The sequence below is a fragment of the Otolemur garnettii genome, unplaced genomic scaffold, assembly GCF_000181295.1.
Source record: "Otolemur garnettii isolate 467f Iridium unplaced genomic scaffold, OtoGar3 scaffold00035, whole genome shotgun sequence".
NCBI lineage: Eukaryota > Metazoa > Chordata > Mammalia > Primates > Galagidae > Otolemur > Otolemur garnettii.
In genome coordinates, this window is record NW_003852430.1 from 9396362 (window position 1) to 9419026 (window position 22665).

Sequence of the window (22665 nt, forward strand, 5' to 3'; positions counted from 1 at the left end):
ATGGGCTCATGGTGTATTGCTATAAATATGCAATTTGTATCATAATAGTAATATAAAAAAGGAGGAGGGAAGAGAGCAATAGTGGAGCAAAGTCTTCATGTATTATTAAAAACACTCCAATCAAAAGGCAGAGAATGGCAGATGGATTTAAAAAATTGTTCAAGAATATGCTAATCTATAAGAGATACATTTTACAGTTAAAAATTAAATTCAGTTCAAGAAAGAAGGATATAATAAAAATTCAAGCATTGAGTTAATGAAATAAAAAATGAAAAAGTAATAGAAAAACAAAACTCAATTCTGGTTCTTTGAAAAGACTGAAAAACTATGAACTAGAGTAATCAATAAAAAATTAGAAGGTTTAAATTATTAGAATCAAGCTGGGTATGTTGGCTAATGCCTATAATCCTAGCACTCTGGGAAACCAAGGTGGGAGGATCCCTTGAGGTCAGGAGTTTGAGAGCAGCCTGGGCAAGTGCAACACTCGGTCTCTACTAAAAATGGGAAAAACTAGCCAGGTGTTTTGGTAGGCACCCACAGTCCCAGCTACTCAAGAGGTTGAGGTAAGATGACCTCTTGTGCCCAGGAATTTGAGGTTGCTATGAGCTATGATGCCATGCCACTCTAGTTGGGACAACAAAGTAAGACTCTGTCTCAAAAAAAAAAAAAAAAATATATATATATATATATTTAAACACACACACACATATATATATATATTAGAATCAGAAATAAAAGGGAATAAAATACCACATCTTTACCAAAATAAAAAGGATTCCAAGGAATACTAAGAACATTCCATGCCAAACAATTATATAACCTAAATGAAATAGACAAATTCATTGTAAGTTAAAAAATTTCAATATACTTATAACAAGAAATTGGTTTAATAATCAAAAAACTTTCCATAAAATGAGACCATAATAGATGACATTACTAGTGAATTCTGCCAAATATTAAAAGAATAATTAATACAAAACTTTTACAACTCCTCCAAAAAAGGAGGGGACAATTTTCAACACATTCTCTGCAGCCACGTCTACCCTGATACCAAAATAAGTTAAAGACATCACACACACAAAAAACACTATAGACCAATATCCCTTATGAAGAAAGCCTTGAAATTCCTCTACCAAATACTAGCAAATGGAATTCAACAATACACACAAAGAATTATTCACCATATGCAATAAGAATGTATATTTAAAAAGCAAAGTTGGTTGAAAATTGGAAAATCAATGCATAATATTAATAGAATAGATAATAAAATACATATATCAATAGATGTACTGAAAACATTTGACAGCATCTAGAATATTTTTATAGAAAAAGCAGGAAAAAAAACCTGTCAGAGTAGAAATACAAGGGAACTTTCAGAATCTGGTAAACTGCACCAATTAAAAATTCATAGCTATGGGTGGCACCTGTGGCTCAAAAGGGTAGGGCGCCAGCCCCATATGCCAGAGGTGGTGGGTTAAAACCCAGCCCCGGTGGAGGTGGGGGAAATTCATAGCTAACCTCATACTCATTGGTGAAAACTATGTGATTCTCTCAAGTTCAAAGCAAGATAAGAATATTGACTCATGTCACTTCTATTCAACATTGTACAGGAAGTTGTTAGAGAAATCAGGCAAGAAATAGAACCAAACCCAGCAAGACTGAAAAGGAAACTACCTCTCTTATTAGATCCAGACTATCTTAAGCAATCTATACAGAATTATTATAACTAATTCACCAAGGTGACAAAATACGTGGTCCATATTCAAAAGTCAGAGATCCTTCCATACACTACCAAAGAACAACTTGAAAATGACATTGAAAGAGCAATTTACTTCATAACAACATCAAAACAAATCAAATTCTTTCTTTTTTTTTTTTTTTTTTTTTTTTGAGACAGAGCCTTAAGTTACCCCCCTGGGTAGAGTGCCATGGCATCACAGCTCACAGCAACCTCCAACTCCTGGGCTCAAGCGAGTCTCCTGCCTCAGCCTCCCAAGTAGCTGGGACTACAGGCGCCAGCCACAAAGCCCAGCTATTTTTTTGGTTGCAGCCATCATTCTTGTTTGGTGGGCTTGGGCTGGGGATTCGAACCCACCACCTTAGGTGTATGTGGCTGGTGCCTTAGCCACTTGAGCCACAGGTGCAGAGCCAACAAATCAAATTCTTAAAAATACATTTTAAAAGAAGGAAAATGTATGCTGGAAACTACAAAATATGACTAAAAAATAAAGAAATAATAATTAAATGGTAGGACATTCCACCCGTGAGTACTGGAAAACTTATTACTGATAATACGGCAATACTCTCCACATCAATCTCCACATTCATTGCAATTCCTATCAAAATACTAGTTGCCAATTTTTTTTTTAGAAATTAACAAGCTGATACTAAAATTTACATGAAAATGCAAAGATCCCAACATAGCCAAAACTATTGTAGAAAGACAAAAATGTTGGATGCGTATTTACTGATTTTAAACTTACTAAAAGCTACATTAGGAGAATGTGGTACTGAAAAAAAAATAAACATGCACCAATGGAACAGAGTAGCAATTCCAGACATAAACCCTCTTTTGTGTTTGGTTGATTTTCAATAAGGGTACCAACATAATTTAATGTGGAAAGAATTACTTTTCCAAGAAATGGTCTTGAGATAATTGCAGAATAATGAAGTTAAACCCTTCTCTCATACAATATGTAAAAAATTAACAAACTCAAAATGTAGTACCCCTAAATAAGAAAGCTAAAACTATGAAATTTCTACAAGAAAATATAAGAATAAGTCATTGAAATCTTCAATTAGTGAAGTTTCTTAGCTATGTCACTGAAAGCGAAGTAGAAAAAGAAAACAATTGATCAAAATTGGTCTTCATCAAAACCAAAATCATTTGTGCTTCAAAGGATACCATCATGAAAAAAACAACCCATAAAATGGAAAAAAAATTTGAAAATTATATATGATGAAGGACTTGTATACATAATATATAAAAATTCTTACAACTCAAAATCAAAGTGATAAATAACCCAATTCTCAATGGGGAAAGGATTTAAAGAGACATTTTCCAAAAAAGATATACACATAGCCAGAAAGCATATGTTAAGATGAGCTATATCCTTAGTCCTCAGGGACATGACGGTCAAATGAACATGAAGATAATCATTTCATACCCACTAGAAGAGTTAAAAGTCAGAGATCAATAAATACTGGAAGATGTAGAGAAACTGGCACCCTCACACATTGTTGGTGGTTTGTAAAATAGTACATTAACTTTGGAAAAGAGTCTCGAAGTTCCTCTCAAAATTAAGTACAGAGTTACTGTATTACCCAGCAATTCCACTTCTATATCTGAAGCATTAAAAATATATGCCCATCTATATACTTGCAAACTTATGCTTATAGCAGCATTATTCCTAAAAGTCAAAAAGTAGAACTAACTAACACATTTATCAACTGAAGAATAAACAAATTTCCTATAACCGTATAATATAATGTTATTTTGCTGTAAAAAGGAATGAAGTATTCAGAGGTGCCACAATGTAAATCTTGAAAAATTTATCCTATGTGAAATAAACCAGTTTTAAAAGAACACGTATTGAGTGATTCTATAATATTTATATGAAATGTCCACAATTGGCACGTATCAAAGACAAAGTAGATTAGTGGTTTCAAGGGGGAGAGGAAAATGGGGAAAGAGCTTTCCCAAATTACAATGGTTTGTGACAAATTTTCAACCTTACAATGGTGTAAAAGTGATTCTCATTTAGTAGAATCTGTATTTCGAGTATCCACACAACCATTCTGCTTCTTACTTTCAGTACAGTATTTGATACATTACATGAGATATTTAACAATTATACAATAGGCTTTGTATTTGATTATCTTGCCCAACTATGGGGCTAATGTATATATTTTGATCACATTTAAAGTAGACTAGGTTAAGCTATGATGCTCACTAAGTGTATTAAATACACACAAATGCACCTTTCTTTTTATTCAACTTATGATGGGTTTATCAGGACACAACCCCATGGTACATTGAAGGGTTTACATAATCCTATATGGGGTTTAGTAATATCTGTAATTTTAGGGACTCACTGAGGGTCCTTGTGGGGAGTAACACTGTTCTGAGTTGTACATGAATCATGTCTCGTGATATTTATAAAAAAACTGGTAAGGGCATTTCTAGATAATGACTTATATTTTTATAAGAATAGGGAAATAATGCTTATCTCACTTAATAGCATAGTGAATGCTCTTTCTGTGTATAATCTAATAAAGCCAAAGTGTACATAATATTCATATTAATAGACTAGGTATAAAAGCACAAACTAGAAATATATTCAGAAGGCCTATTTTAGCAGAACTTCTAATTTTATTGTTCCCCCCATTACAAACTTAATATCTTGAAAATAATCAGTAGTCAGTAATCTATCAAAAAATCTCAGGAATGATGAAATGACTAAGAGAGTTTGTGTTAATTAAGGTGACAAAGTCTTTTGACACATTTATAAATTTAAGTCATTAGGAGCTCACAATTAGTTATGTCAGGGTAATCTGGAAAGACTGATTATGTCTCATGAATATTCAAATAAAGTATTTTTAATTAAGCCTTATAGACTTTGTTGCTTATGTTGTTTTCAATCTTTATAACCTCTGCGTCAAAAGAAATATGTATTATTTAAATGAAAGTAATACTGTATTAGATGATAAATATTTGAGCCTTTTTAAAATTTAATACATAAAAAAATATATTTTGGACAGATAGGTGGACAACCATAAGTAAGAAACACACATAAAATGATGTATATTTCACACATATGTAGAGATAGTATTTTTGACAGGAGGAAAGCAGCTCCTGAGAGCCAGGTTATGTAGGAGCTGGCCAGATACCACATGGTACACTTGCCTGACCACAAGTTCTTAAACTGTTGAACATGTCAACAAAACAAACTTCCAGAACTTCAATATCACACAAGGCTACTCTATGACCCTGACAGATCGTGACAAATACTATACTATCCGATAATCGTACCTGGACAGAGACAAAAATATGAACATCACCCAAACCGAGAGAATAAAAAACATTCCCTTGGCATGACTGGTATGTGTTGATTGCTGCCTCTTAAAAAAACAATTATTTGGCTCTCTTGTCTTTTATCCTTCTATATAATATTTATTAAGAACGTAGTCATAGAATTTTGCCCATTTTCTGACAGCATTCTATCTAGATCAAAGCCCTACTTTCTTAAACCCATCACAAAAATAACGTGTTGCAGGCTGACCCTTATGTGTCCTTTTTAGGACCTTTTTCCGGAGATGGCTCACGGATTGATATAGGGTGTTTTCTCCCTGTTGCAATGAGTTGGAAATTGAATCTGTTCAATCTCAGGTCTGTTCCTAATGGGGTTTCGTGGCCTCGATGCTTCCATACACACAAAAATCTACATGTTAACAAGTTATTTAGCAGAGTCTCAATGAAGAAAATATTGGAAAAGTGATAGTATATATTTTAGGTTGTAGTTAATAAATATAGATAACTTAAATAAATATATCTTAAATAAATATAGATATTTAAGATATATAAATATATCTTAAATAAATATAGATAACTGAATTTTTTGTTTTTACCCTATCAAAAGTTGATTATTTATTTCACTACACAGATGGAGAGGTTGTTACTATCCATTTGTGATGATATATCAACTTTAATAATTGATTATATCACAACACAGCTCAGTTTCTATTTTGTTGTATATTTTAAAGTATTATTCATTGGCGGCATTATAAGTTTTCTATACTACCAAAATTTAGTTTTTTTCTTCCTGCCATCTAGGTATTGATCCTACCGTTGCCAGCTATGTTGAAATTCTCTTTTACTGATGTAAACTGTCTACTGTTGACTAGTCTGAGTCTTATATCCCACTTTAGTCCCCAGAAATGAAAAATATTTGTGAAAATTCTTACATGCTTGAGGTAAATCAGGACTGTCATCTATAACCACAAGGCAAAGAAACTGTATAAATTATTTTGGAGGACATCCTAAAATCATTTTAATTTATCCTCAGAAAACAATCGTCTGAGTGCATTCGAATTTAACAAGTCTGTTCCTTTTTACCATAAAAGAATTTGGTTACAAGATACGTAGTTTTGCATCTATGTGAGAGACTCAATGCATATCAAACAAGTAAAGGAATAAAAGTTATTTACCAATATACATGTACATAGGAATTTGGTTAAGCGTTTGGTATAGCAATAGGTACTTAGAGATTTTATTTACAGTTTTTTCAGACTTCTTGTCTAAGAACAAATAAATCAAATTGAAATAGGGAATATGTAGATAATTTATATTATAAAATTTACAATAATTTTACTAAAATAAACCAAACTCGTAATTATTTCTGGGTATTTGACTGGAAGTTTTAATTTGAGGGACTCTGTCCTCCTCTGTGGCACTTCTCGCTGGGCATGGAGACAGCATGCTTCGGAGGAAGTGAATGGATTTGTAACATGCACCACGTCTGACAATTGTATTTCTAAGTTAACATTTGTTTATTTCTTTCCTGACAACTTGACTTCCCTATTTACAAATCTCAAATGATTGGAATGCTACGTAACTGACAAATAACTTGTCAGTCAACGGCTCTTCACTTCTGGACAGTAATTTTAATTAAAGTAAATAATAAAAATGAAGTAAAAATAATACCTGTATGCAACCCAAGGACACTGAGCACTCGAAGTAATTTTATAAAGAAAACTAACACTATATTACTTACTGATAGCTTCCATAAAGGTCAGTGCAGGTGGAATTGTTCTTGCAAGGATTCACTTTGCACTCATCGGATTCTTGTTCACAAAAATCTCCTTCCCATCCAGACAAGCACACGCACTGGTAGCTCTAAGGGACAATGAAAATTATACAGCTTTTACACTATCTCTTAAAATTAAGCTTCTAAGCCAGATATCACATCTAGTTATTTTCATCTCTAACTTAGACTATTTTTAGTTTTATACACTGTCCCTGCTCCTTCCATGTGAATTGTTTCCCATTTAAGAACTTTGTGAACAGTATTGTTCAGTACCTAATTCAATAAAATTTTGCAGTATTTAATAAAATCTATATGAGATATTAAAATTATATGTACTATGCTCACAATATAAAAATATCATTCTTGTTGAACATCTTAAAAGAAAAATGTGTATTAGCAATATGATAGTTAGCAAATGCGGTAACTACAGAACAAGCAACTGAGTAACCACCTGACCAGATAAAAATATAACTAAAACAAAACCGAATTTCTAACAGTTTTATGTTGTTACTGATAAATAATTAACATATATAAAGTTCAGCATTTTGGCCAAGTGATGTTTCCATGATGCTTTTCTAAAGGTTCAAATGGGTCTATGACAATAGCATCCAAATACTACAAGTAAAATTTTGCTTTCCCAGTTTTGGGCAAACCAATAAAACACCTTAAGTCACTACGGGGTAATAGTTTCTATGTAAGAAATATTTTTGAACAATAAATACCTTATTAAAAATTAGAATTTGATATTTTTAGAAAATCTAGATGCAGCATTATGAAAAATACTAAAATCATCGTTGACAATTATCTGAATTTTCACTTATCAATTTGGTAGCCACATGTGACTACAGGGCAGTGAAATGTGGCTAATATCAATTGAGAGGAACATAAATATAAAATACACATTAAATTTTGGAGATTTAGTATGGAAAAATGGAATACCAAGCATCTAACTACACATTTTTATTACCTAGGATTACATCATTAACACTTATACATGTTGAAAAGGGTATAAGAGCTAAACAAAACATATTATTAAAATTAATTTTATCTCTTCTTTTTAATTGCTTCTTATTTTTTTAATGTGTCTGCTAGAAAATTTAAATCACAGACATGGCTCTCATTGTATTTCTATTGGACAGAACTGTGACAGGTGATGGAACCCAGCTTCTCCATTTGGAAATAGAGTTAAGATGATGTCATAAAACTATAAACACATACATGAGGTGCGGAAGCTCCCTGAGATTACAGAATGTGTCTCAGTTTAATAGATCCCAGCATCTAAAATAGGCCTGGCACCCAGTAGATGCTTAATCTATGTTCCTTAAACACACACACAAAGAATAAATACGATAGGATCAATCAAGTACAGGATGAAGTCAGTACCCAGAACAGATTCCAAAAGAATTCCATTGCTCCGTTAGACGTGAGCAGCAAATTTGTTTCAAACATTACAGTGAAACAACATAATAACCCTAAGTAAATGCATGCCCCTTGTGCACTTGAGTTACAATAACTCAAATGTGTGAGACGTCCCCTCAGTGTCCTGCTTTGGCTTAGCAGGGCCAATTGGTTTTCTCTGCATTTTAAGCAGCTGGAAAGCACAGGAGTGAGAATCACCCTGTTGTCTATGTTGGCTTTATTCCTGACACATGGGCTAATTCTCCACTCAGAATATTCACTAATAGTGCTCTAGGTGTGCTGGATTTTAGGAGCCATTTTCTCACGTACTGCACTTCCTACATTTCTAACTTCCTCCATGAGTAACATTTGCAGTTTTCATTTAATGTTTTTGACTTTTTTTCTCTTTTTCATGTGCATCAGATGGGGGCTTATGTAAAAGTCTAATATAATGATTAAATTTTGTCTTACGAATGTGCTGTGTGAGATGGAAACAATTCTATTATACAATGGGCCAGACATCATCGGCTGTGATGAATGGAGGAACATTCCCTGCTCAGCAGTGGAAATCAACACAGGGGGGTAAATGGCATAGGCATAAAGTCTTTGGGACACACCCCTTTTGTTACATTCCAAAATTGAACTTTCTAAGATTTATGAATTATTTCTGTAAAGACAAATGTTCACTTTAATTTTGACGTCCTGATGGTACTTTGAAACAAATTTAGTGAGTCAAAAGGTCAATTAAATTTTCTTCCCATTAAATCTATATATTCCTTAAATGCTAATACATTGGTATTCTTGTTGATTTAATAATTAGTAGAAAATTATCATCAATTTAAGGGTGTAATTATCATTAAAGTGTCAGGTACCGTGGAAGTGATCGGATAAGATGAAATCTGTGTAAAAGGTAAACAAACAAAGGAAGGAAACAGAATTTTCAAAAATTTCTGACCAGTAAAAAGTAAATGTTAGAGAACACAAATGACTATTAAGTTTTTCTATTCACCAATTTCTTACTTGATTTGGATACATTTTTCTGAATTTACACATTCCTACTGCAAAGGAATTTCCCATGCAACAATACCAGTAATTGTAAATAATATTTAAAGGTAAAATACTGTCTTTTATAAATCCACTACTTTGGCATTAACTACAAATGAAATGATAATATTTTGAGCCATTTTTAGTGAAGGAGAAAAAGTGTTTTTAAAATGTGATTACCAGCCAGGTACAGTGGCTCACACCTGTAATCCTAGCACTCTGGGAGGTCGAGGCAGATGGATTGCCTGAGGTCAGGAGTTTAAGATCTGCCTGAGCAAAGCTGAGACCCCTTCAGCTCTAAAAAATAGCCCAGCACTGTGGGAGGTGACTGTAGTCCCAGTTACTGAGGAGGCTGAGGCAAGAGGATCATTTGAGTCCCAGAGTTTGAGGTTGCTGAGAGCTATGACACCATGGCATTCTTCCAAGGGCGACGAAATGAGTTTCTGTCTCAAAATTAAATGAATAAATAAATAAAATGTGTTTACCAAAATGAGTAAGGGTTTGTATGATTTATGAAATTGGATCCTCATCATTGTAAACTCTTACTACAAAGCAGACATTATTCTTTGCACCACATTTATATCACACACTTTTCATAGTCTGAAAACAGGCAGGAAACAGAGAAAACAGAAAGTCATAAAAAGCGATGCAAGTCTGGCATACTGAACCAAAGAGCCAGGGAGACAAAGACAAAGCCATCAAAGGTGGGGGCTATAATCAGATGAACTAGGCAGTGGTTTAGATTTTCAGGTCAACAGCCAGATATTTTAGATCTCTCTCAGTATCAAACATACTAAAGTAAGAAGAATGGCATAGTTATAAACATGAAATTTGAAGTTACTGAGATTAAGATTGAACACCATCCTTTTATTAAATTGCTAGATATGACTACAGTAGTAGTTTTCTACTGCTGCATAATACATCACCACGAATTTAGTGGCTTAAAAACGACATAAATTTACTATCTGATAGTTTGAGTGGCTCAGTGTGCAAATGGGAGTTACCTAAATCCTCTGCTCTGGATCTCACCAGACTAAAATCAAGCCTGGGCTGAGATCTCATCCGGGTCCAAGTTCAGTGATTGTAGCAGAATTAATTCTGTTCTGGCTCTGGACTCAGGTCTCTTTTTCTTGTTTGCTATTGGGCAGGAACTACTGTAGGTATTCAGGAGCTATTCTCATGCCTTTAACTCATGGCCTGCTTCTCTTTAGACCTGGTGGTTTGGTTTTCAACATCACCAGGAGAGTCAGTGCTGCTGTTTCACTTTTTTTTTTTTTTTTTTTGAGACACCCTATTGCCCTCAGTAGGGTGCCATGGCGTCTTAGCTCACAGCAACCTCAAACTCTTGGGCTCAAGCAAGTCTCTTGCCTTAGATTCCCAAGTAGCTGGGACAACAGGCATCCACCACAACGCCCAGCCATTTTTTTGTTGCAGTTAGCATGGTTGTTTAGCTGGCCCAGGCCGGTTCAAACCCGTCACCCTCGGTGTATGTGACTGGCACCGTAACCACTGTGCTACGAGGGCTGAGCCTCTGGTGCTGTTTCTTGTCTCTTCAAAGGCCCATCTAATTGGCCCTGTCCAGTGTAATCACATGTTTGATTAAAACTGAGGCATTGATTCAGAACCTTAATTAAATCTGAAAATTCTCTTTATTTGTATAACATAATCATGGAAGCAATAGTTCATCATATTTATAATTTTTACCCACAACCAATGGTAACAGATTTTATAGGGCATGTGTATGAGGAGGTAGGAATCTGTGTGGTCATCTTAGACTTTTCCCTCCCATATCTACTTAGCTACGTAATTTCTCTACATCACCTATTCAAGGTCTATAAGCTTCAGGTGCCTTCATATGTAAAGTACCAGCAACATCTACCTCCTAAGTTTATTTTAAGCAACACATGGAGTAATATTAATAATTATAAAATGCTTATTGTAGAGACAAAGAATCATCACTAATTAGTAGCAGCTGTTAACTCTAGGCATACCAGCCTAGATAGGAAAATGTCAAGAGATAACAGGCAGAAAATACCACAAATGAATCAGAATTATTCATCTATATATTACTTATCTGTACAAATAATTAAGCTGCCTAATAAAGGTTATCAGACTAGGGAAAATGGAGAAGGAGGGAGAGCAAGCCAATGCAGGAATGTGCCACTTATAAAACACATACCTGGATGAAGCAGATAAACATGAGAAAATTGAAACTAAGAAAATTGATTTAAGAAGAAACAGAAAATCATGCTAAGCTAGTAGACATTTAGAAATGCACCAATGAAGGGAGAATGGCGGCCAGCTCACAGACTCAAAGAAAATTACTCCTAAATCTTTCATTTTTTTTTCTTATGTAATTTAGGAGAAGAAAACAGAAAAATAGGAGAAACGATTCAACTTCCTTTTTGAGGCTAGGGAAACCTGGCCACCAAAATTTGGCAATGTACAATGAAAAACACAAATTCAGCCAGTCTCACCTATAATCAAAAAAGTAAATATTTTTTAAAAATTATATATATATATGTGCATATGTTCTTTTTTTCTGCAGAAATAGAAGTATATACCAACATAAGTAAATGTACTAAGACAGAAAAATGGCTTGATTATTTTAGATATATTTCTGCTTCTTTGACTTTCTTCTACCTGGACCACCCTTGCCTCCTTTTACCAACTCTTGCCCAAACTGTCTCAGTGTAGAAACCAATGTACACTGTACTTAACGCTGGATCAAAACAAATGCTACGTTCAAGATCAAGGTACCCATAGCCTTGATCATTCCCCCCAAGATACCATCTAACAATTACTCTTTTATTTTCCACGATATTTGTAAAGTGCATTGACTACTCATGTATATATTAATGTGTTTTCTGCTTTGTGCTTACTATGTTTAAATATATCTTACTTATTTTATTGTATATTTCTGTCACGTGTAAATTATAAATTCTAGAAAAGTAGAGACTTTATCTACTTTGTTCCCCAATTTTCATCAGAATCTGAAATGCTCTCTTATATTTAACTAAAAAACAGGATGTTGGAGCTAGCTTGAAATATACATCATGAGAGGCATGGGGAGTATTTTGCTTATAATTTCTAGATATTCAGTGTCACTTTTCTAACAAGGAAAAATTTTTTTTTAGAATTTCTTTAAATAATTCTTCCTTACTAACCAACCAAAATCCATTCCATAATTGAAGATTAAAAAGCCCAGTGGAAGAACAATTGGATTGGTTCCAATTTGAAAAGTGTTTACATATTGAATTATTGTATTTGATTCAGTCTTAACCACATTATCTTACTACAGTGCATGCTTTGTGAAAATTACTCTTCGGGTCCTGAGAATTTAGATACACACGGAAAGAAAGAAAATAATAATTTCAAATTGTGATCTTTTAATGCTTCATTACTTGTATGATTCTAGACAGAAGGACAAAGGGTTCTTTGAAGTGAAAAAAGGGTTCAAATGAAGTGAAATTCACAATGAATTCAATCTTTGTTAAAATAAAGGGTTCCACCATCTATTGGTTTATTGCCCGTTTTCTTTAAATGTTATTTTAAGCATTCATTTTAATCTATACTTAAAGAGTTGGCTATAGACAGAAAGATTTCTGAATAATGATACTTGGATTAGACATAAATACAGTAATCTTTATTCTTAAAAACAAACAAACAAAACTCTGTTAATATGGTTTCTTTCAGTGAGAGAAAATGATTTACTTTGGTCTTTTAAATCTAAAGTGAAATAATATGTATTATTCTGACACAAAGTTAATGGAATATTTAAAAGCAATTTCTGTAAAAAGTTATAATGCTGAGTTTGATTGAACATATTTTGAAATAAAGCAATGAAAATACATGTTACAATGAGTGATAGTTTCAAGGCAAAACTGTTACAGAAAAACACAATTTCTTTTACTTGGGAAAATGTAATATAAACACATGAAGAATATGAAAAGCCACATGGTAGAGAAGGATATAATATCAGTATATAAATCAAATTATACTGGATGTTAAAAACAGTTTCTAAGGGAAATATAAAGCTATAAGAAACTTTGTCTTTGTTTTCATATGATTATATTTTTAGTTAGAAATAAAAAAAGAGCAATTTAGCATGTTAGTGCCTAATACTCTAAATAAAGAAATTAGAATTAAGTTTGAGATTCCACTAGCTTTATTTCCTATATCCTAGTCAATCTACTGATAAAATCTAACTCTTGTTTATAACCTATTTTCAATCTATTTTTTATGAGTTAACATTACTTATAATTTAGTTCTCTTATGGCATGCCCCACCTTTCTATACCATCTGCGATACTTTTTAAAGAGTTCTCCTACCTTTGATGATGGTTTGGGAAAAAAAAAAGTTCATATAAGGCTCAGTGGCTCCTGCCTGTAATCTTCACACTGGCAGACAAAGGTGGGAGATTCCTTTGCGGTCAGGATTTAAAACCAGCCTGAGTAACAGTGAGACCTCATCTCTAGTAAAAGTAGAAAAATTAGCCAGGCACAGTGGCATGCACTTGTAGTCACAGCTATTTGGGAGACTGAGACAAGAGGATTGCTTGAGCCCAGGAGTTTGAGGTTGTACTAAGCTATGATGATATCATCAAACTCCAGCTCAGAATAACAGTGCTGTCTCAGAAAAAGAAAAAGTTTGTACAAAGAGGCTTACACTGAGTAATTGAGCATGAGAAAATAACTCATCTCCCATTGATGTGTACCACTCAAACGCATTTCTTTTATTGAGAATATTACTTTCTGTATTGACTCAAGTTGGCAATTAAAGATAGAATCCAGAGGCTATTATCCAAGCCTTTATCCCTAGGACATCATTGTGTTTATGACAGTCTCTCAGATTATATTTATGTATTCTTACATATTATATGTGTTTATTGAAGAACTTGCCTAGTTCAGATGTTTGGGAACCTTACTTTTTTGGTCTGAAAACCAAATGAAAATGATAATGAGAGCACACCATTAACTAAAAATCACCCCCTCCCCCGCCAATCAGGCCTTTTCCATAATACTTCACAGAAGGATAACAAGTCTTTTTCTCATAGTCAACACATTGGAAATCCCATAGAATTTCCATGTCTAATAAAAGAAGAACAATAAAGTTCAAGGGTATCATAAATATTCCATCATTTGATTCAGTTGTTTCAAAATTTTGTCTGTAAGTTTTCAGTAAGAAACCATCATACAAACACAAAGCAGTGTCAAGTAGAGCTTCCATGTCTGAAATGAGGAAGGTAGCCTACAGTCTTGCTCATATAACGGCCTTAGCCACTCTATCTAAGGACACCACCAATCCCTCCCACCCCATGTGTCACAAAGCACAGATTGAAAAGCACTGATCCATCCAAGCTATTTCCTTTTATAATGAGGAAGCTGAACCCTGGGAGGTTAATTGCTCCAGCGACTGCAACTAGTTGATGACAAAACTGGAATTAGAACTCAAGTCTCCTGACTCCCTTCCCATCCTGTACTGCCAAATGCAGCTGAAAAGCATTTAAAAATATCTGCTAAGTTAATAAATTTCAAAATATATATTCTGAAATATAAGTTTAACAGTGTTTAAGTCAGTGTTTAAGTCAATTATATATGCTGAATAATGCTCCAACTATGTAAAGCCCCATGTTCGTTTTCCCTATATATTAGACATTGGTGAGATAGCCTAGTTGACACCAAATGATGTCATACCAACATGAGAGATCAGTAGTCACGATCCTTACAGTCACTATACAGATGGCAATGAAGCAAGCCCGGCTGTCAACCCGTATTGATATAAACATTCAGCTTGAACTGCACATACATGGAATAAAGTAAACTGCACTGACTGGATCTACAGATCGCTGTGTAGGACACTTAGCATTAACCGGTTTGATAGCACCATCGGTCATTGCTGTGATGGAAGGACGCCATTGCCGGATATTTGGAGCTCTAGGATAGATGTAAATTAGAGTGTCTGTAAGTTTTAAATAATTTCCAGGATAGAAACCCCAATGAAAAGAAGCATTTCTAAAAGTATAATCGAAACTAAGCTAGACTTTTTCACAGCAGAAATAGAGGCACGTACCAAACAAATCATGTAACCTTTGCTGATGGTTTTGCAAATTTGTAACATTTCCTACAATAATTCATTTCATCACTTGGTAAAGTAAAACAAAATAATTATATGAGGTAATACATATATATATATATATAGATAGATAGATAGATAGATAAAAATACATAGATAGACAGATTATTTTTTGAGACAGAGTCTTGCCTTCTCACCCTGGGTTGAGTTCCATGGCATCATCATAGCTCACTGATAGCTCACAACAACCTCATCTCTCAGGTTTTAGAGATCCTCAGTTTTTGCCTCAGTGTCCTGAGTAGCTGGCACTACGGACACCCACCATAACACCAGGCTAGTTTTTCTATTTTTAGTAAAGATGGGGGTCACACTCCTGCTCACGCTGGTCTCAACTCATGAGCAGAAATAATCCATCCACCTTGGCTTCCCAGAGTGCTAGGATTACAGGCATGAGCCACTTTGCCCAGCAGTAAGAAGTAATCTAAAGAATTTTTCAACTATTTTTTTTAACTTATTTTGATTATTTTATGTTTAACATTTGGCTCATATTTTACACTTATTATCTTTAAATTCTGTAAGATTAAGTAATGGTTTTCTTTAAGTTTAAACTGAGAGCATTTATATACAATTATATATATGTGTATACATTACATATGATATATATAAAATGTATTCCATAACTATACAGATCTATCTAGCATATGTGATTGTATATGTATAATATATATCACATATATTGTATATACTATAACATGTCAAATTTAATGTCATCTGAATATAAAGCTTATTTTCACAGAGATTATGAAGAAATCTTCAGCAAATATCACATACTAAAATCTCATAGCAATGTTTCTATATATTTTACCTTTTGTAAATATAATTACTTCCCAGAAATTGCCAAGAGGCATCTTTCTCTACCCTACTATTAAATGCTTTGGATATATGTAGGAGATAGTTCCTTGATGAGAAGACTATCTTCTCTTATGGTTAACCATCACGATTTTGTTTTTGTGAGCTGATAAACTACCTGCTTTGCAGTAGAAATCAGAAGTGAATAAGAAGAGTGAACTGTGCATAACAATTCAGTCACAGCTGCAGGCAGGCAGAGAGTAGAGCTGTGAAACAATGCTTAGGAAAAAGTTAGGTACAGCCTCAAATATCCCTCTCATTATCAGCATGCTGGTATTCCATCATCCCTGAATAATAATCCAAAAAGGCAAATTTTTTATTATCAAAAGTCATTAATTTACAAAAAAAAACAAGCCCTCCAATCTGTGTTTAGCATTTTAGAATGTCATGTTACTCACTTCATCACAACTCCTGCCTCTCCCCAGGATGATCAAAGAGACCAGAAACAAAAAAGTGTTTTTTCCTTCTTTTTCTTCATTTCTTTCTATTGTTGTTATGGTCTTGAGATCAGAAATGAAAGCTTCTGTTTTGATTCTATCCACAAATACCATAAATGTTTTCCACATGAATCAAACCACTCATGGTATTGTCTTAAAGAAAATGGTGGCATGGGTGAAACACTGTAGATTTAAAAGAGTATTTGATTCTGGTTCTGAATCCCATTACATGAGGCTATTGTGCATCTTATCTAATTAGTCATAACAGGTATTAATTTTAAATCAATCAAGTTGGTGGTATGCTTTTACCTAACAGGCACAATGTAAGGGTATATGGCACAACTCTTAGGTAAGGGCACAAACACCACTTGGATTCTACCTAATAAATGCAAATGATGCAATCTAATTGTCTGTGTGATCTAGTAATCTGTGTTTCAGATTACCTTCATGGTAATCTGAAATTAAAAAAAAAATCAATAAAGTTGGACTAGGTGATTTTTTTGCTAACTTATTCAGTTCTGAAATGATTTTTTTATTGCTTTATTTACAGTTTACAGAAGAGCCAGGTGTTAATGAGACAATCTCTCTATTGTGCCAAATATTCCCATCGCAGCCTAAAACATTCCCAGTGACTAGTTAATCCCTCATTTAAAAAAGTCTGCTCTGAAATTTCAACTGGGAACACAATAAGTGATTTACTACCTACAGTTTTTCTTGGAAGAGCTGCTGTTAAAAATGTCTTTGTTTCCAATCTCTTACAACAGCAAATGTGTCTTTAAAGATACACACATAGAAATTATTCTTATTGTGTTATAATGATTAACAATTATTTACCAAACATATAAAGAGATATTAATGTCTTTTAATTGAATTAAATCAATGGTAATTGTTGGGGTTAGAAAAAAAGCAGGGTTTCTAATAGCTAACTTTTGACTTGGGATTTAAAGTTTATAAATAATTTTTCAGATATCTTTTTTATTCTGTTACTATAAATAATTATAATGAGTGGGATTTTTTAAGTGTGAATAATAAAACTAATCTGTGATTATGTGCAATATGGAATCACTAGTTACTTTCAGGGGTGGCCAAGCTGCCGTCGGCGGGCTGCATGTGGATTATGTGAGGGCTTTTTTGCTGATCTCTGCTGGCAGATACTGAGAGGACCTGCAAAAAAGAGGGAAGTTAAGGAGGGGAAAGAGAAATCAAGACAGCAAAGGTAAATTTGCTACACGAAAAACTACACGAAATCGGGTGGCGCCTGTGGCTCAAAGGAGTAGGGCACTGGCCCCATATGCCAGAGGTGGCGGGTTCAACGCAGCCCCAGCCAAGAAAAAAACTGTAAAAAAACAAACAAACAAAACTACATGGAATCTTGGGACACAGCCAAGAACCTTGGTGATGAGCTGTACCAACAAAGGAAATGGGTGAGGTGAGATGTGCCTGGGGTCCTGGCCGTAAGAGACTGGAGTTGCTAATTAAACTGGGATTAAACTGCTGTCAAGGGAGAGGAAGCCAATTGAGGAACAAGACAAAAATGACATAGCCAATGAGAGGGAAGTAGAAAAGTCCTAGGACCTCAAGCCAACAATTACAACCTGCTTGGGACCCCTCCTCTGCCTGGCAGCATTTCCTATCAATGAACTTCTGCTTTGGCTGGCTGCTCTGTTCGCCTAGTCCATGAATTCATTCTTCACATTCATGAGACCACAAACTCAGTAAGAACAGATAACTCCAGAAACAACATCACAAAAATTATGCATGGGTCTTACTTTTTTGCTCATTAGCTTTCGTTAGCATTTGTACACTTGCTGCACAGCCCAGAATAACTCTTTTTTTCCCAATGCAGCTAGTAGAAGCCAAAAGTTTAGACACCCCTGACTGCAAAATAAGGTGGGGTTTTTTGGCAGTTTTTGGCCGGGGCCAGGTTTAAACCCGCCACCTCTGGTATATGGGGCCAACGCCCTACTCCTTTGAGCCACAGGCACCTCCTAAAATAAGGTATTATTTTAAGCAACTGTTTTAAAATTTTAAAACAAAAATGATTTTGGATTTTTCCCTGTACCTTCTTAAATTGCATTAATAATTTGTTTTTACTTATTTAGATCCCAAGTAACCTAATATAAATTTTCTATTTTCCTATATAGATTTTTAAATATTTAAATATTTTCCTTTTAATTTTTTTTTCTTTACTTTCAGAAAAGATAAATTGTGACTAAATTTATATCTATAATCTGAATCTGTCCCCAAAATCAGATGTCACAAAATAAATCCATGCCTCATACATTTAGAATTTCTTGACGAATTGATTTGGATGTGCCCCTTTAAAAGCATGTTCCCTAAAGAAAAATTTTGCTGTTGGTCAATGTGTTGTGTATATGTTTCTATAAATTAATAATTTCTCTACAAAATTTTGCTATAAAGTCCTATATGTAATCATGTGACTTTAGTGAATAGGAATAATCAATTAGCCTCTGATACTCCCAATTGATACATAGAGTATATTTGTGTGCATATATATGTATATGTGCATATCTGTGTGTGTATTTTTGTGCATAATTCCTACATAAAATGTTAATATTAAAAAATGTATTGTCTTCAGTACAATGGTATGGGACCAAAGGAAATCTATAATGTACACTCATGTATCTATTCACTGTATTACATCATTTATTTAAACTCTTCCCAACTCTCAATTCTACTAATTCCCATTTACAATAATCAATGGCCTGGAGTTACAATCTATTTTGGATTTTCTACCCTTATACTATTAGGTAATTTACTTGGTCTATTGTCTCATTTATAAAACTAGGCAAAGAATTGGTATATTTTAGGGAGATCTTTTTGAAGGGTCTTTTTTGTACTTATATAGTTAAAAATCACTATCGTTTATCTGTCATTATAATTATTTTATTGTTCTATCACCATTGTGAAACCATCAACCTAGAGTTTTTAGTCTTGAACTCTAGTGAAATCACCAAAAATATAAGCACAACTTAGTAGAATTCTCTTAGGACATTTTCTATCTCCAAAGCCTCAAGTTATAATAGTCTGTCCTTTGACACTACTTCTTACAGTCTCATCTCTCATAATCCAGTACTAATTCAACCTGCAATTCTATTCCCATCAATATTTCTCACTTAAGCACCCTGGATTTACAACCTTTAGTTCTCTTGCTTCATTTCCCAGCTTAAAGACCGTCACATAATGTTTCCCCAAATATGATGACTATAATACTGCTAGTACATTAGGGAATCTGGAAAGTACAGGTTTATTTTATTTTAAAATTTCTTTATTATCACTCTAAATTGTATGGGAAAAATACAATAAAGGCATCAAACTCTGAATTTATCACTTTAAAAATTTATTTTAATTAAAAATTATTTAAGTGGTATAAAAATTATGGCAAGAACACAAATTTCACTAATTTTAGCTATCTGAATGTGGCTAATAAAATGTGTGGCCTTAGATCTCTTTTTATCACATCTCCTTGGTTCTTTATGACACTACTTAGGACCATTTAAGTGCTGTTTTCTAAGTAGTTTAAAAACATGTGATTAAAATCCATATGAATGTGTGTGTTTGTGTGTGTATTATTCTGAGTGCCACTCTACTGACAATAGATTTTTTTTTTCTTTGACAGAAATTCTTTCTCTAGGTGTGATAAGTGAGTATTCTGATAGAGAGCCCCTATTCCAAATATAGCTGCTTCAAGTACTTAAGCTACTTTAATCTCTGACCAACACCAGATACTTTCTCATGAGTAAAATATTAATTTATTAATGATATTATTATTTAAAGTTCATGTATTAATAAAAAAATAAAGTTCATGTATTAAATATTTTAGAGACATTCCTAAAATACCATTTAGATTCATCCTTGTTCCTTAGTGATTGGAGTGTAGAGACTCCTATAGCTGTTTTCCGTAGGACTGGCCCTCTAAGTTGGTACTTAAATTATCCTGTGCCCTTCCCCTTAATTAAGAGATTGGTGTGACTCTGAGAGATGCCACTCTGAATTCAATGGCTGGAATGTTGTCAGAGTTACCTATTGTGAAACTTTCATGAGAGTGATTTCTACGACCACCAAAAGATAAAGAATAAAGACATTGCTGATGTAATAAATGTCTGAATAAGAGCATACTTTGGCCTATGGTTAATTTTTGATAACCTAGTAGTGAATTAGTGGGAAAGGGGCAACTCACACCTATTTCTAACTATTTGAGGCAATGGAGACCTACCAAGTGGAAAATACTGATTGCTGTATTCAAACAGATCTCAGTTTCAATTTCCAAATCTTTAAGTACTATTTCTACTCATTTTGTCAGACGATTGTAACATGAGTCCTCTATTTTATATCATTTTCGCTGAATTGTGAACTAAAACGGAATTTTAAGACTCCCCCAGCTAACTGAACAAACTTCCTTTGGCCAAGGGGACCCCAGAAATACATGAAAGCTGAGTTCCTGGCCATGAGTAGGTAGGTCATACATGCCTCATCATACCTCCTTTCCTTCCTGGAAATATCCTTGGTAACTCATTAATAAGCCCAAGACTTAAACCATATACAACATCTTTAGGCCCTCAATTTACTTAACAGACCAATTGAGTCTAGGTATATGTGTGTGGCTTATCTCTAATTAACAGACTTCCTTATCTTAAAACATTCCAAGCCTTTAGACAAAGCTTCATTAAATCCATTACAAATTAAAGAATCTTGAAACCCACCTAGAATCTGTAAGGCCCTACTTTGAGATGTCCTACCTTTTCGGGCCAAACCAATGTATACCTTCATTGTATTGAGTTATGACTTTATATGTAATTCTGTCTCCATGAAACCTATAAACCAAACTATAACCCAACCTTAGAGAATCTACTTGCTCAAGTTTTCTTGGGTGTAGCTCTGGGCCAAGGTCCTCAAACTTATCTCAGAATAAACCTCTTTAAATTATTTTACTGAGTTTGGCCTCTTTTCTGTTGACAAATAATAATTTATAGCAAATAAATTTTTCTAACAGAAAAGTTTCTTTTAGATTGTGTCCTAAATTTAGAGTGTCCTAAATGTCATCCCTAACATCACTATATAGAGAGAAAATGGAACATTGTAGCTAAATGGACTTTTACCAAATATTCATTATAAAATTTTACAGAATATTCATAAAATATTCTCTACCTGTTAACCACCTCTTTATAAAATTTTAAAGAATATTTACAAAATATTCCCCGTTTGTTGGCCACCTCTTTGTAAAATTTTGTAATAAATATTTTCTAAATAAAGGTATATTTATCTAGAATTTCTCTTTTTCCTCTTTAGGGTGATTTTGGGGTTGACTTTTGGGGCACACTGTATTATATACATATATATCCCCTTTTTGTTAGCTAAAACACACACAAATACAATGCCTGTTTTGACAAAAAGTTTAATATGTTATATTAGGGCTTAAAACATAATTAGATTTTGAAAATCTATTTACTTATAAATTCTTGACAAATTATCTTTTGTGATTGTCACCACTATTACATAGTCTTTTGCTGTCAGTATGCTTTCAACTTGTTCTGTCTTAAAAATTTGGAATTATCCTGCTTGCTTACACAGCTGCTGGGCAGAAGATTAGAAAATAACATTGAGAAAAAACAGATCAAGAGTCCTGGCATGGTGATTCATGCCTTTAATCCTAGCAATTTGGGACACCAAGATGGGATGATTGCTTGAGAATAGCTTGAGAGAGAATGAGACCCTATCTCTATAAATAATAAAAAAAAATTGACCAGTGGAGCCCAGAAGTTTGAGTTTAAAATGAGCTGTGATGTCACTATTGTGTTCTAGTCTGTGTGAAAAAGCAACACCTGTATCCAGAAAATAAAGGAGAGTATTCCATAGGCTAACCATGGAAGCTGATAAGAGTATTCCATAGGCTAACCATGGACAGCAGATAAGAGTATTCCATAGGCTAACCATGGACAGCTGATAAGATTATTCCATAGGCTAACCATGGACAG

The 22665-nt window shown here is 33.8% G+C and overlaps 1 protein-coding gene across 1 annotated transcript in view; it reads right to left on the reverse strand.

The window, feature by feature from the left end:
- The window catches only part of EYS (eyes shut homolog (Drosophila)), a 1547934-nt gene that overhangs the window by 1044619 nt on the left and 480650 nt on the right, over window positions 1-22665 (reverse strand). The window contains exon 14 of the mRNA XM_012805052.1: window positions 6774-6895. Within this exon, the coding sequence (XP_012660506.1) occupies window positions 6774-6895 (122 nt within the window). The remainder of the gene's footprint in view (window positions 1-6773; window positions 6896-22665) is intronic.